General features: G+C 63.7%; 1 protein-coding gene across 2 annotated transcripts; it reads left to right on the top strand.

The window, feature by feature from the left end:
- Positions 1-688: 688 nt before the first annotated feature.
- On the top strand, positions 689-12486 carry SIPA1 (signal-induced proliferation-associated 1). Of its 2 annotated transcripts, XM_045775478.2 has the most exons (16): positions 689-762; positions 3117-3877; positions 4546-4673; positions 4759-4935; positions 6940-7114; positions 7786-7889; positions 8152-8309; positions 8390-8999; positions 9305-9579; positions 10739-10960; positions 11078-11189; positions 11286-11394; positions 11487-11588; positions 11683-11737; positions 11955-12033; positions 12120-12486. In XM_045775478.2, the coding sequence occupies exons 2-16, from the start codon at positions 3205-3207 to the stop codon at positions 12264-12266; spliced, it is 3126 nt and encodes a 1041-aa protein (XP_045631434.1). In that variant the 5' UTR covers positions 689-762; positions 3117-3204; the 3' UTR covers positions 12267-12486. The 2 variants fall into 2 exon arrangements, with proteins under 2 accessions (XP_045631434.1, XP_087711156.1); XM_087855030.1 differs by lacking the exon at positions 11487-11588.
- Positions 12487-12666: the final 180 nt, after the last annotated feature.

A 12666-nucleotide genomic window follows, 5' to 3' on the forward strand; every position in this document is an offset into this window, starting at 1 on the left:
CAGGGTAGATGAGCACAGAGAGGGGGATGAAGAATGTGGGGCCGGGTTATGATGGAGGTAGCGTAAGACCCAGGTGGGGTTCAAGTAGGCCTACGTCCCCTTCCTCACAAGACTGTTCCTTTTTAAGCCTTGATCTGAAATTCATTTTGTTCAGTTTCTCACCCCTGTATTTTCAAAGACTTCCAGCTCATGAGGCTAGTGCCTAAGATTATCAGCCTTGACCTTGGCGAAAGCCTTTCTCTGAACCTCAAGTTCTCCAACTTATAAAGAAGAGAGGACACCTGTCTAAGGTGTTTTAAGAATGAGAGCATGTGGAGAGCAGGGTCTAGTGCTTAGTAAGTGCTCATAAATAGTCACTGTTTCTGGGCATCTGCTGGGTTCTGGGCCCAGTGGAGGGGTGCGGCGGGGGGAGGGGGCTGCTAAACACTAGGAATCCTGCTGTAGTCCTTCCAGTTGGTGTGGAAGGCAGGTACGCTTTTTTGCGTGTCTCAGCTGAGGCTGGGGGCCCAACAGCGCGGCCGGACTGGGCCTGGCTCGGTTTGGGGGCTTCGGACTGCGCGCCAGCCTTCCCAACGCCTGGCCTCCAGTCCCCGCCCTCGGGGCTTCCCGCCGCGGACTGCTCCCAGGTCGGCTCCGCCCCCTCTGCGACGGCCCCGCCCCCTGGCACGGCCCCGCCCCTAGGCGGAGCCAGCGCCCGAGCGGTAGCGGGAGAGGCAGCGGGACCCCAGCGCGGGAGGCGGCCACCAGGCGGGAGCCCCAGAGGTACCGGCGGGAGCGGGGGAGTGGAAGCACCGCGGTCGGGCCGGACAGGGGAAGAGGTGGCTTGGCGCGGGCCCGGGTGGTGTGTATGTGGAAGGGGGTCGTTGCCGCGTTCGCCGCCTGCACCCTCCGAACCTCCGTCCGGGCTCCAGTCCCGAGTCAGCACGTCCAGTCCCCTGCGTCCGGCCGGCGGCCCCCACTCTCTGCGTGACGGCCCGGCCCTGTCCGGCCAGTGTGAGGGCGATTGGATGAGGCGGCCCCCGACTCCTCTGGGCGGCGCAGGCGACTGCCCCTGCTGCCGGCTGTGTGCGGGGCTCCCCCTGTCCTGGGGCTCCCTTGATCTCGGGGCGGCCTTCTCACCAGCCTTTGCACACCGCCCCCCAGTCTCGGGTCTGGCCTGGGAGGAAACATCTGTCGCGCCCCCTGGCAGCAGAAATGGGGTCATGACCTCCAGATGTGCTGGGAAGCGTCCAGCGCCTCCTCCTGGGGCAGCCAGGCCTTCCGGATCTGTGGGGGCGGGGCCGGCCCTCTCCCCCCAGTGACACAGGCTGCGAGGAATGTCCCGGCCTCAATGGACCCTGTGTGAAGCTGCCGGCTGGGGGGCAGAGCCCAAGAACACCCCCCAAGGCAGGGCCAGAGCCCAGCACTGGCCCAGAACAAGAGGCAGCCCATGGGCTGTGCACACCCACGTACACAGAGCTGGGCCCACACGGAGCAGGGGCCTACACAGCTCCCCTCTCATGTCCCCTCCCACCTCAACACGCACATCACAGCCCAGGCCCAAGAGCTGGGCACATGGAGCAAGGGCCTGCCTCACCACCGCATTCTTAACACATAGCCAGCTTCACACTCTCGAACCTCCTTGCAGTCTCCCAGTGGTGTTGGGAAAGGGCAGAAGGGTTAACCCCATTTTAGAGATGAGAGAACAGAGGCTCGGGGTCGGTGTCAGACGTTGTTTTAGGAGAAACTATGGGAGGAGGCACCCCGAGCTTGGAGGCCTACACTTGCATGGTCCTGGAGCTTTAGATGAGGGCTGCATGGAGCCTCCGCCCCCACTGTGTCCTAGTCCAGCCACACAGTGTCCCTGGAGGATGCACGAAGACGTGCCGGCAGTTGTCTGTGTTCCCAGTGGAGGGTCGCACATCCCTGCCCTGCCTGCCCACACCAACCTGGGTCCACCTGAGTGGCTCCCCCGCCACTTTCTCACGCCACCCTTTGCACCTGCCCTTGGTCTCGACACATTTCCGCATTTAGCAGGTCTCTGGCGCCTTGGGTGTCTCAGTCTTACATCCTGTGAGACTTTGAGCCTCAGCCCAACCCCCACTCACCTCACACCTATACACACAGGGACAGGAGTGGGCAGGTGCTGCCCTGTTTAGGCCTGGGAGGGTGACAGACCCAGGTTCAAATCCTAGCTGTAATGCGGAATTACTTCCAGCAAGAGCCTCCGCTTATCTGGACCTCAGTTTGACCATTTGTCACATGAGGCTCAGACTTCCCTGTCAGCATCAGTGAGTCCCGGTAGGCAGAGGTCCCATGGTCCCAGTTCCTGCAAAGGGGCTCCATCCATGTGACTCCTTCCCCTGCCCCCAGGCATGGCCACAGTCGCCTGCAGAGAGTGAGTCTGGCTGCGCCTGTCCTTCAGGCCAGGGTGATGGGTCCCATGACGGAGCTGGTGTGACCCCAGCACCTTCCTCAGGATATGGAGCTGGGCAGGGGGCTGGGCTCAGAGTTGGGGCCACTTCCTGTACCGAAGGAAGTCCTTTTGCCGTTTCTGTTGCCCTGCCAGTGTCCCCTGGGAATCCCTGTGTCCTTGAGGTATTGAGGCTATGAGGGCCAGGGCATTGAGACCCAGCTTCTGGGTGCTCAGCTCCTCAGGGACCCTGGAGGAAGTGGGAGGGGTAGGGAGGAAGGTCTCTGGGGACAGGACGTCCTCCCTTTGTCAAGTGGGCTGGACCCAGACACCAGTGGCCCCATGGGTTTCCCGTCCCAGCTGGGACAAATCATCGGTCCAACTGGGCCAGGACTTGGTGGGGACCCTCATCCTGGGCCCAGGCCAAGGTCAAGGTGTGTGAGTGGGAACTGAGGGACCCTGGCAGCCCCAGGGCCGCCCAGATTCCAAGACCCCCAGGGCCAAGGCCAGGTCCGCCCAGCCCCTGGCCCTGCCCAGAGCTTAGCTGGAGGAGGGGGCTGGAAACCTCAGCCCAAGGCAGACGAGGAAGTGGCCAGGAAAGCGGAAGCGGCTTTGATGGTCGCGGAGGGGGCCGGAAGCCAACCCGCGTGGTGGAGGACCAGGCTGGGGGCCTGGGTTCCTGTTTTCTCCCCAGGCCCCTCTGAGCAGCCCCCTCCTCCCTCAGGGCAGGAACTGGCCTGCCGCCCGGGCACCAACCACCCGTGCCCGCCAATGCGACCCGGCCCCCGGAGAGCCAGGCCCACGGCACGCCCATGTGGGCCGGCGGCGTGGGGAGCCCTCGGCGGGGCGCGGCCCCTGCGCCCACCGATGACCTCTTCGCCCGCAAGCTGCGCCAGCCAGCACGGCCCCCACTGACCCCGCACACCTTCGAGCCGAGGCCGGCCCGGGGCCCGCTCCTGCGCAGCGGCAGCGACGCAGGCGAGGCCCGACCCCCCACACCAGCCAGCCCGCGTGCCCGTGCCCACAGCCACGAGGAGGCCGGCCGCCCCGCCGCGGGCCCCACCCGGCTCTTCACTGACCCGCTGGCCCTGCTGGGGCTGCCGGCCGAGGAGCCAGAGCCCGCCTTCCCGCCAGTGCCTGAGCCCCACTGGTTTGCCCATTATGACGTGCAGAGTCTGCTCTTTGACTGGGCTCCAAAGCCGCGGGGGACAGGGGGCCACGCAGAGGCCGGCTCTGGGACTCCGGCCCCTGCTGAGGACAGAGCTGCCACCTCGGACCTGCTGCTTGAAGCGCCTGGCTTTGTGAGTGAGCTTGGGGGTGAGGGCGAGCTGGGCCTGGGTGGACCTGTGTCCCCACCGGTGCCCCCTGCACTGCCCAACGCCGCCGTGTCCGTCCTGGAGGAGCCCCAGAACCGAACTTCGGCCTACAGCCTGGAGCACGCAGACCTGGGGGCTGGCTACTACCGCAAGTACTTCTATGGCAAAGGTAAGGGGAGGGCTGCCTGGCCGGGCAGCAGCCCCTGTCACCCGAGGGGCCCACAGTGGGGCTCAGGAGTTGTCCTTTCCCGAAGTTCCCGGGCCATCTGAAGGATCAGGCTGACTCTGGGGCCGGCACTGCCCTGTGGAGTCTAGCTTTAACCACCGCCCTAAGGCCTCCGGCCTCCAGCTGGTTCATCCTCCTACCCCTCCGGGCTGGGGAGAGATTTCCTATAAATGCTTCTGTGAGGTGAAAACTGAGGTCTGAAAACCTCTGCACCCTTGTGGGAACCTTGTTCTCATCAGCGGCCAGAGGGGAGGGCCCCGTACATCCTGCTGGGGCACATGGGCGTGGCTTGCGGGGGCCTTGCAGGATCTGGGCCTGGAAGCAGGCAAGCATTGGCCCCCTGCGTCGAAGGCAAGGTGTGCGGCGCGCGGTGCCGCCAAGGGCCGGGGCATAGGGCCAAGCGTCGGGGAGCCCGCACGTAGGAATTTGGCCCGGTAGGATGTGGGCGGGGCAGCGGAGGGAGTGGGCCTTCCACTAAGGGTCTGCACTAAGTGCTCGGACGGGGCGGGGGCGGGGCTTAGCGATGGGCGTGGCCGAGCCCGGGTGGGACTCCCAGGGCTGTGGGACCGGTCATCCACGGCCCGGGGCGGGGGGGGGGCCGTTCCCTCCAGAACATCAGAACTTCTTCGGACTGGATGAGGTGCTGGGTCCAGTGGCAGTGAGCCTGCGGCGGGAAGAGAAGGAAGGCAGCGGAGGGGGCACAGTGCACAGCTACCGCATCATCGTGAGGACCACACAGGTGGGCCGGGGTCACGGAATCAGACCGCGGGTTGCCTCCTCGAAAACCCGTATGGATTCTGAGCATCCCTACATCCCCTCCTCAGCTCCGGACCCTCCGCGGCACCATCTCGGAGGATGCGCTGCCGCCGGGGCCCCCGCGGGGCCTGTCCCCTAGGAAGCTTCTGGAACATGTGGCCCCGCGGCTGAGCCCGACCTGCCTGCGCCTGGGCTCAGCTTCACCGAAGGTGCCACGCACGCTGCTCACGCTGGACGAGCAAGTGGTGAGTGGCCGTAGCCCCCCTCCCACCCACCAGCCTAACAGCTACACCTGGTCAGAGCCCAGCCTGTCCTGCTCCCAGCCGCCTAGCCCTGACCCTGACCCTGGGCTGGACAGTGACCCAGGAGAGCTGGCTTTTCAGAGAGGGCAGCAGAGGTCATCCAGAACCTTGTCTCTCAAAGTAAAATTTGTAGACCAGCGGCAGTCACATTATCTGGGAGCTTGTTAGAAATGCAGATTTTTGGGCCCTGCCCCCGATCTACTTAATCGGAGGCTGTACTTTAACAAGATCTCGAGTTAATTCCTACATACATTTCAACTGAGAAGCCCTGGTCTGACCACCCACGCCCCTTCCCGCAGGCCCTGTCCACTTGCCCTGCAGGGCGCTGCTTAGTGTCCTCTCAGTGTGGGGTGTGTACGCCTTGGGGCTGCCTATTCCACTGTGGGACTGCTCAGGTGGTCGGAAGTCCTCCCTGGCCTGCTGAAGGCTGCCCACTGGCTGTGATTCTTCTCTGTGTCATTCAGTCTGTCAGCCATTCAACAAACATTTCCTCACACCTTGGTGCTGGGGACATGTCCAGACCAGGTGCTGTCCTTGAATAGCTCACAGCCAGCAGGGGGGGAGAGAGAGAGAGAGAGAAAGACCCACAGAGAATCGTGGGTGATTGTGGAGCAGTGAAAGGGGAATGTTGAAGGCTCCGTGGGGCACCAAGGTAGTCTTGACAGTCCTGCCTTGGCTAGGGGTTCGGCATCACGGTAGAAATGTCAGAGTTTGAGCTAGGAAGAGCAGGCATTTTCTGGGCAGAAGGAATGACTTGTGTGAAAGCTTAGAGACTAAGAGCAGGTCACATTGGGGTCCTGTAGGCAGTTCTGTGTGGCTGGGGTCATGCTTGGGGGAAGGGGTGGGGAAGGCTTGCATTTGGTGGTGGGGGCACTGGGGAGCCATGGAAGATATGAGAGGTAGAGCAGCCCTCTGGTTGCAGTATGGGGGCCAGATTGGAGGGGCAGGGAGGCCAGGCCAAAGGCTGTTGCAGTCATCCAGACCAGACCTGGCGGTGATGATGGCAGAGGTGAAGGGGGGGGTGTGACAGTCCAGGGGTAGATGGGTGGGGTGGGAGCATCCAGTGATGAGATGAGGTGCCAAGGTAAGGGAAGGACATCTGGGCAGCTGGAGAAGTATGTCTGGAGCTCAGAAGAAAGGTCCGGGCTGGAGGCAGAGACTGGAGAGTGTGTTCCTGTGGAGACGGCTGTTGCAGTCACTGAAGTCGAAGACCGTGGGTGGAGAAGGGGCCCAGGCTGGAGACGGTGGGGTCGCTAGGGTCTCAGGCAAAGTGAAGTTCCAGTTGTTCCAAGTGCCGCTATGGTGAGAATGTGCCAGGAGGAAGCCATGCCCGTGGGCTTTCAGGGGGAGCTGGGGTGGAAGCGGGGCTGCAGGGGTTAGGAGGGACCAACTTAAAGTGGGGCCTGTGGGTGTAGACAAGTTTCATATGAAGAAAGGAAGCCAGAGCCGGAGGGGCCAAAGCACCTTGAGCTCCGCACGATTAACCCTGATGGAAAGGAGCCAAAGGAGCCAGGAGCAGGGTGAGCGAAGGTGGTGCGGGGCCCAAGGCCTCCAGAGGCTGGGCTGGGGGTGCTGGGGGTGCCTGGGATTCGAGGGAGGGGAGGACAGGCTAGCCTTGAGATAAGGAGGATGACAATGTGAACATTTATTGGGGTCAAGCACACTCTGCCCGGGGTCCTTTCCACGAATCACCTCCTCTGTGGTCACATGAGAACCAACCCCCTCCTGGTCCCTTCCCACCCGTGACTTTACCCTCCCGAGCACTGGCAGCAGGACCTATTGACCCCTCTTATAAGTGGAGACCCAGAGGAGACGGGGGGGGGGGGGGGGAGGTGCTCGGGGCCACATATAGAGACAGCCCAGCCTCCAGGTCATTCCCCAAGACCTGGCGGGCGCAGGGCCCGAGGGACTGAGGCCCGGGCCTCCCGTCTGCGCCCTCCCCTGCAGCTGAGCTTCCAGCGGAAGGTGGGCATCCTGTACTGCCGCGCGGGCCAGGGCTCGGAGGAGGAGATGTACAACAACCAGGAGGCAGGACCGGCCTTCATGCAGTTCCTCACCCTGCTGGGTGACGTGGTGCGGCTCAAAGGCTTTGAGAGCTACAGGGCCCAGCTGGACACGAAAAGTGAGGCCCGGGGGCTGGGGAGTGGGGGCCGACAGCCTTGGTGAGAACCAACTGCCTTGTCACTTCTCTGCCCCGTCTTGTCCTGGACTCAGGGTTGCGGAGTCTTTGGGTAGGCTGAGGACGCGGGTCTCGGGCTGCAGAGGCCAAGCAAGCCGCAGGCTGGAAGGAGGGACTAGGATTGTGCCCCAGGGCCCTGAGGCCCTACTGCCTGAGCAGTTTGCGGGCACCACTCCCCCCGCCACACACATAGTCCACCAGCCCCGCTTCCTGGGGAGCGCCCCTGCCTCCCTGGTTGGAAGTGCCCCCGAGCCCCTTACGGAGCACCAGTCTCGCCTCCCACGCTCAGCTGCTCCACACATGCTGGGGCTGGGGCCAACATCTGTCCTCTCCCGGGACACCCACCCCCGCCTCCCTCATAGCAGGCCAGTCCCCATTTTGGTCTTCATTCTAGCTCAGCAGCCCCACACCGACCCTGGCCTGGAGTCTGGAGCCTGTGGGGGGAGGGAAGGGAGCAGCCAAAGCTGAGGCCCTTAGGCTTCATGGCCCGGTGGTGGGAAGCGGTTGTCCACCTGTTGGCTGGGGGCATGGGAGCTCCAGACTGCAGGTAGAGATGGCAAGTTCCAGCAGATTCGCCTTCCTTTCGCTCTGTGTCCCCGACTCCCTGGCCACAGCGGATTCCACAGGCACGCACTCACTCTACACCACGTACCAGGACCACGAGATCATGTTCCACGTGTCCACGATGCTGCCTTACACCCCCAATAACCAGCAGCAGGTGTGAGGGGGCTAGGATGCGGCTGGGGGATGGCCGAGGGCTTCCGGGAACCCTGCACGCGTGTCGTGTGGGCCGTGGCATTTGAGTTTGGCCTGAGTTCTCTTGAGCCTTAACAACCCTCCCCAAAGACAAACACCCAGACCTTCACCAGGGGCAGGTGGGGGAGCCCCTGGCACCCAGGCTCTGCCCTGAGTGAATGAGGAGGGGCTTGGGCACAGACAGTTCCAGCTTACACCCCCCACCCCCACCATGTAACTCCCAGCTCCTGCGGAAGCGCCACATTGGCAACGACATCGTGACCATCGTGTTCCAGGAACCTGGCAGCAAGCCCTTCTGCCCCACCACCATCCGCTCGCACTTCCAGCACGTGTTCCTAGTGGTGCGGGCTCACGCGCCCTGCACGCCGCACACCTCGTACAGGTGGGTGCCTGGGTGGTCCCAGGGCTGCCATTGTCAGGCGCCCTCCCGGTTGCCCCTAACTCCCGCCTCCCTCCCCTCAGCGTGGCCGTGAGCCGCACCCAGGACACCCCGGCCTTTGGGCCAGCTCTGCCCCAGGGCGGAGGCCCCTTCTCGGCCAACGCCGACTTCCGTGCCTTCCTGCTGGCCAAGGCGCTCAATGGCGAGCAGGCAGCGGGCCACGCACGCCAGTTCCACGCCATGGCCACGCGCACGCGTCAGCAGTACCTGCAGGACCTGGCCACCAATGAGGTGACCACTACGTCGCTGGACTCGGCTTCGCGCTTCGGCCTGCCCTCCCTGGGCGGGAGGCGGCGGGCGCCCCCTCGGGTCCCGGGCGCCGAGCTGCAGGCGGCGGGGGCGCTGGTGTGGGGCGTGCGCGCGGCGCCCGGGGCGCGGGGCGCGGCCGGGGCCGAGGCCGGCGGTCCCGACGACGCCGAGGTGCCCTGCTTGCTGGGCATCTCGGCTGAGGCCCTGGTGCTGGTGGCACCGCGCGACGGCCGCGTCGTCTTCAACTGCGCCTGCCGCGACGTGCTGGCCTGGACCTTCTCCGAGCAGCGGCTCGACTTGTACCACGGCCGCGGGGAGGCGATCACGCTGCGGTTCGACGGGCCCCCCGGCCAAGCCGTAGGCGAGGTGGTAGCGCGCCTGCAGGTGAGGCCCGGGCGTCGGGGCGCTCCCCGCCGGGCCCCTCCGTGCCTCGGGGGCGGATCGGTCAGTGGAACCCCTCGCTCCCGCAGCCTCTCCCGCGAAAGGGGACACGGGGGAAGGGGGGCAAACCCTGCCCTGGCGCTCGGCAAAGCTGGAACTGGGGGGCTCCTCGGGCAAGTGACTATCGGTCTCTGAGCCCCAGGCCCTCGTCTGCGGGGTGGGTGTGGGGAGGTCCGGGCGGCCTGGGACCCCGGCCCTGGGATTGGGGTGGTGCTGTCGCGGCCCGCTCACGCTCCGCCCCGCCCCAGCTGGTGAGCCGTGGCTGCGAGACCCGCGAGCTGGCGCTGCCCCGCGACGGCCAAGGCCGCCTGGGCTTTGAGGTGGACGCCGAGGGCTTCGTCACGCACGTGGAGCGCTTCACGTTCGCCGAGACGGCTGGGCTGCGGCCCGGGGCGCGCCTGCTGCGCGTGTGCGGCCAGACGCTGCCCACGCTGGGCTCCGAGGCCGCGGCCCAGCTGCTGCGCTCAGCGCCCAAGGTCTGCGTCACCGTCCTGCCCCCCGACGAGAGCGGCCGGCCCCGCAGGTCAGGGCGGCGACGCGGGGAGGTGGGGGGACCTGGCCGCTGGCCACCGCGGAGCCTGGGCCTTAGCTTTTCCCCGAGAATACCCACCGTGAGGAAGGCTTTCCTTCTCCAGAGAATTCCAGGTCTCTTAATCTTCGAGGCACATATGCAGAGCGAAGCCAGTTCAGCACGCTGTCTTCCCTGCTCAGGATCCAACAGCAGCCCCATCATTTTTTTTAGTTTTATTATTTATTTATTTATTTATTTATTTAGAGTGTGAGAGCACGAGTGGGGGGAGGGGCAGCGGCAGAGGAGAGGGGGAGAGAGAAGCTCGAGCTGACTCCCCTCCCAGCGCCTAGCCCACGTGGGCGGGCTCTCACGACCCTCCGAGATCACGGCTGAGCCGAAATCGAGACTCAGAGGCTCAACAGACAGCCATCCAGGCCGCCCCTACGGCCCCAGCTTTTTTTTTTTTTTCCCTTAAAGATTATCCACAGACACATACATACACGCTATCGATTGCCTGCTGCGTTAAGCCAGTATACGCGATCTTTTCCCGTAAAGGGCCAGATAGTAAATATTTAGGTTTTCTGGGCCTGCTGGTCTCTGCTCCAGGTGCACGGCCCTGCTGTAGCACAAAAGCATCCGTAGGCGCTCGGCAAATACATGAGCTTTCTTTATTCTGCTAAGACTTTATTTGTGGACAGTGAAATTCGAATTTTAGTGATTTTCATGTGTCATGAAATACTCTTTTGATTTCTTTCAACTAGTTAACAATGTAAAAACCACTCGTGGCTCACAGGAGTACAGAAACAGTCACATCTGCTCAACCAGAAAAAGGCAGAGGCTGGATTTGGTGCCCGGGCAGGTTTTGGATCTCTATGCTAAGTGATTTACTTGTGTTGGTATTTAAAGCCTCATGGCAAGCTGTGAACCAGTACTGATATCCCCATTTCACAGATGGAGAAATCAGTGTCCTGAGTGAGTTGCCCAGGATACACGGGGGCAGCACCGGGCCTGGAAAAATGGCCAGTAGTCAGGCAAACGTTTTTCATTGTTAGGGACTTTGGAAAGCTCGCCTCCTGGAAGCGAGCCTCGGGCACAGCTGGGAATGGGGCTGGAGATGCAGGGCACTGGGGACAGGGTCTTCCTGCCTGACACTGGCCACTCCTCCCCGCAGGAGCTTTTCGGAGCTGTACACGCTATCTCTGCAGGAGCCCAGCCGGCGGGGCGCCCCAGAGCCGGTGCAGGATGAGGCCCCAGGCGTGGTGACGCTGCTGCCCGTCGCGAAGCAGCTGCTGCAAGTGTGCCTGCACGACGGTGGCAGTCCCACGGGGCCTGGGGATCTGGCTGAGGAGAGGACTGAGTTCCTACATAGCCAGAACTCACCGTCACCCCGCAGGTGCCCCCTTTCGGCCTTCCCTCTTCTCCAGCACAGGGTGGCTGGACAGGCACGGCCTGTGAAAGCGGGGGCCCTGGGGTGCAGCTTCTCTTGCTGAGCCATCCCTGCTCTCCCCAGCTCCCTGTCAGATGAGGCCCCAGTCCTGCCCAACACCACCCCGGACCTCCTCCTGGCCGCCACAGCCAAGCCGGCAGCACCCAGTACTGGCAGAGAGACGCCCCCCACCCAGGTGAGCAGAAACAAGACTCTGGAGCCCAAAGAACAGGGGTGGGCACAGTGGTGATGGTGGCCGTCCCTGCATCCATACCCATTAATACCTCCCCAGGACGGGCCAGGCAGCCCCAGTGGTTGTGAGGACAGGGGTGACCCGGCCCCAGAGCTGAGGGCCTCCTTCCTGCCACGAACCTTGTCTCTGCGGAACTCCATCAGCAAAAGTGAGTCTAGAGCAAGGTGGAGTCTGGGGCTGGGGGGCTCACAGGGGCTGGCTGGGGCTTCCCTGACTGAGCCCACCTCCTTGTGCCCGTAGTCATGTCGGAGGCGGGCAGTGAGACCCTGGAAGATGAGTGGCAGTCCATCTCGGAGATCGCCTCCACTTGCAACACCATCCTAGAGTCACTGTCCCGGGAGGGTGAGGCCACCAGGGCGCTGGGGATGGGAGCCAGGATAGGGTGGGGCTCTTTCTCTCTTTACCATCCTGCCCAAATGACCCCTGTGTCCCACAGGACAGCCCATCCCGGAGAACGGAGATGCCAAGGGAACTCCAAAGGCCGATGCTGAGTAAGCCTCCCTGTGCCGATCTAGCCCCTTCACTGTGTGCGTGTGACCACCGTCTGCACCCGTCCTCGAGGGCTAAGCATCGTCCCGGGCAGGGCTCTGCTTTCCCGGACGTAGAAGTCTGCGAACACCGGAGTTGGCCCGGCTCATTAAAGTGGGCCTGGGAGCCAGCCAGAGGTGCCGGCCTACCGGTCCGGTGACCTGATCCCTCTGTCCTCAGGCCAGAACCCGGGAGCCTGTCCGAGAAGGTCTGTTACCTGGAGTCCATGCTCAGGCAGCTGCAGGAGGACCTGCAGAAGGTGACAGGGCGGGCTGGGGTCGGCTGGGAGTTAAGGGCTGCCCTGGGAAGGAGCCAGCACCATGACAGCTGCCTCCCCCGCCTCAGGAGAAGGCGGACAGGGCCGCCCTGGAGGAGGAGGTGCGGAGCCTGCGGCACAACAACCGGAGGCTGCAGGCCGAGTCGGAGAGTGCGGCCACCCGCTTGCTCCTGGCCTCCAAGCAGCTGGGCTCGCCCACCACGGACCTGGGCTGAGCCGGCCACTCCAGCCTCAGCCCGGCTGTGGACCTGCTCGCCACTGCTCAGGTCCCTCGGGGCACCTGGGCCCTCCTCAGGAACTCTCCCAGCGCGGAGGCGCGTCTTAGCACTGCCCCCCCCCCCATGCGGTGGTGAAGTCACCCTCACCCCGTCCCTGTTTGTAAATATTCTGTGGAGAAAGGACTGTGGACTTCAGGGAGTAAAGAAGCCACTGTTATTTGTGTCTGTGCGGGTTGTTCATGACATGACAGGGGAAGGGGTTTTGCCCCCAGAGGTTCCAGCCAAGTTCTCAGGACCGATTAGAAGGACAGGCCTCTGGGACATTGGCTCAGGGTGAGGTTGGCACTCCCCGAGGGGTTCTCTGAAGCTGGGCCACCCCTTGGATTCTCTCACAAGC

The sequence above is a fragment of the Ursus americanus genome, chromosome 24, assembly GCF_024610735.1.
Source record: "Ursus americanus isolate L20-20 chromosome 24, mUrsAme1.1.p, whole genome shotgun sequence".
NCBI classification, from domain to species: Eukaryota; Metazoa; Chordata; class Mammalia; order Carnivora; family Ursidae; genus Ursus; species Ursus americanus.

What these genes read in the sequence shown, in the direction of transcription:
- SIPA1 (XM_045775478.2), top strand. Translation starts at nt 3,205, where the DNA reads ATGTGGGCCGGCGGCGTGGGGAGCCCTCGGCGGGGCGCGGCCCCTGCG. An exon ending in CAAGTACTTCTATGGCAAAG is followed by an intron (nt 3,878 to 4,545) that starts GTAAGGGGAGGG and finishes CGTTCCCTCCAG; the next exon opens with AACATCAGAACTTCTTCGGA. An exon ending in GAGAGCGGCCGGCCCCGCAG is followed by an intron (nt 9,580 to 10,738) that starts GTCAGGGCGGCG and finishes TCCTCCCCGCAG; the next exon opens with GAGCTTTTCGGAGCTGTACA.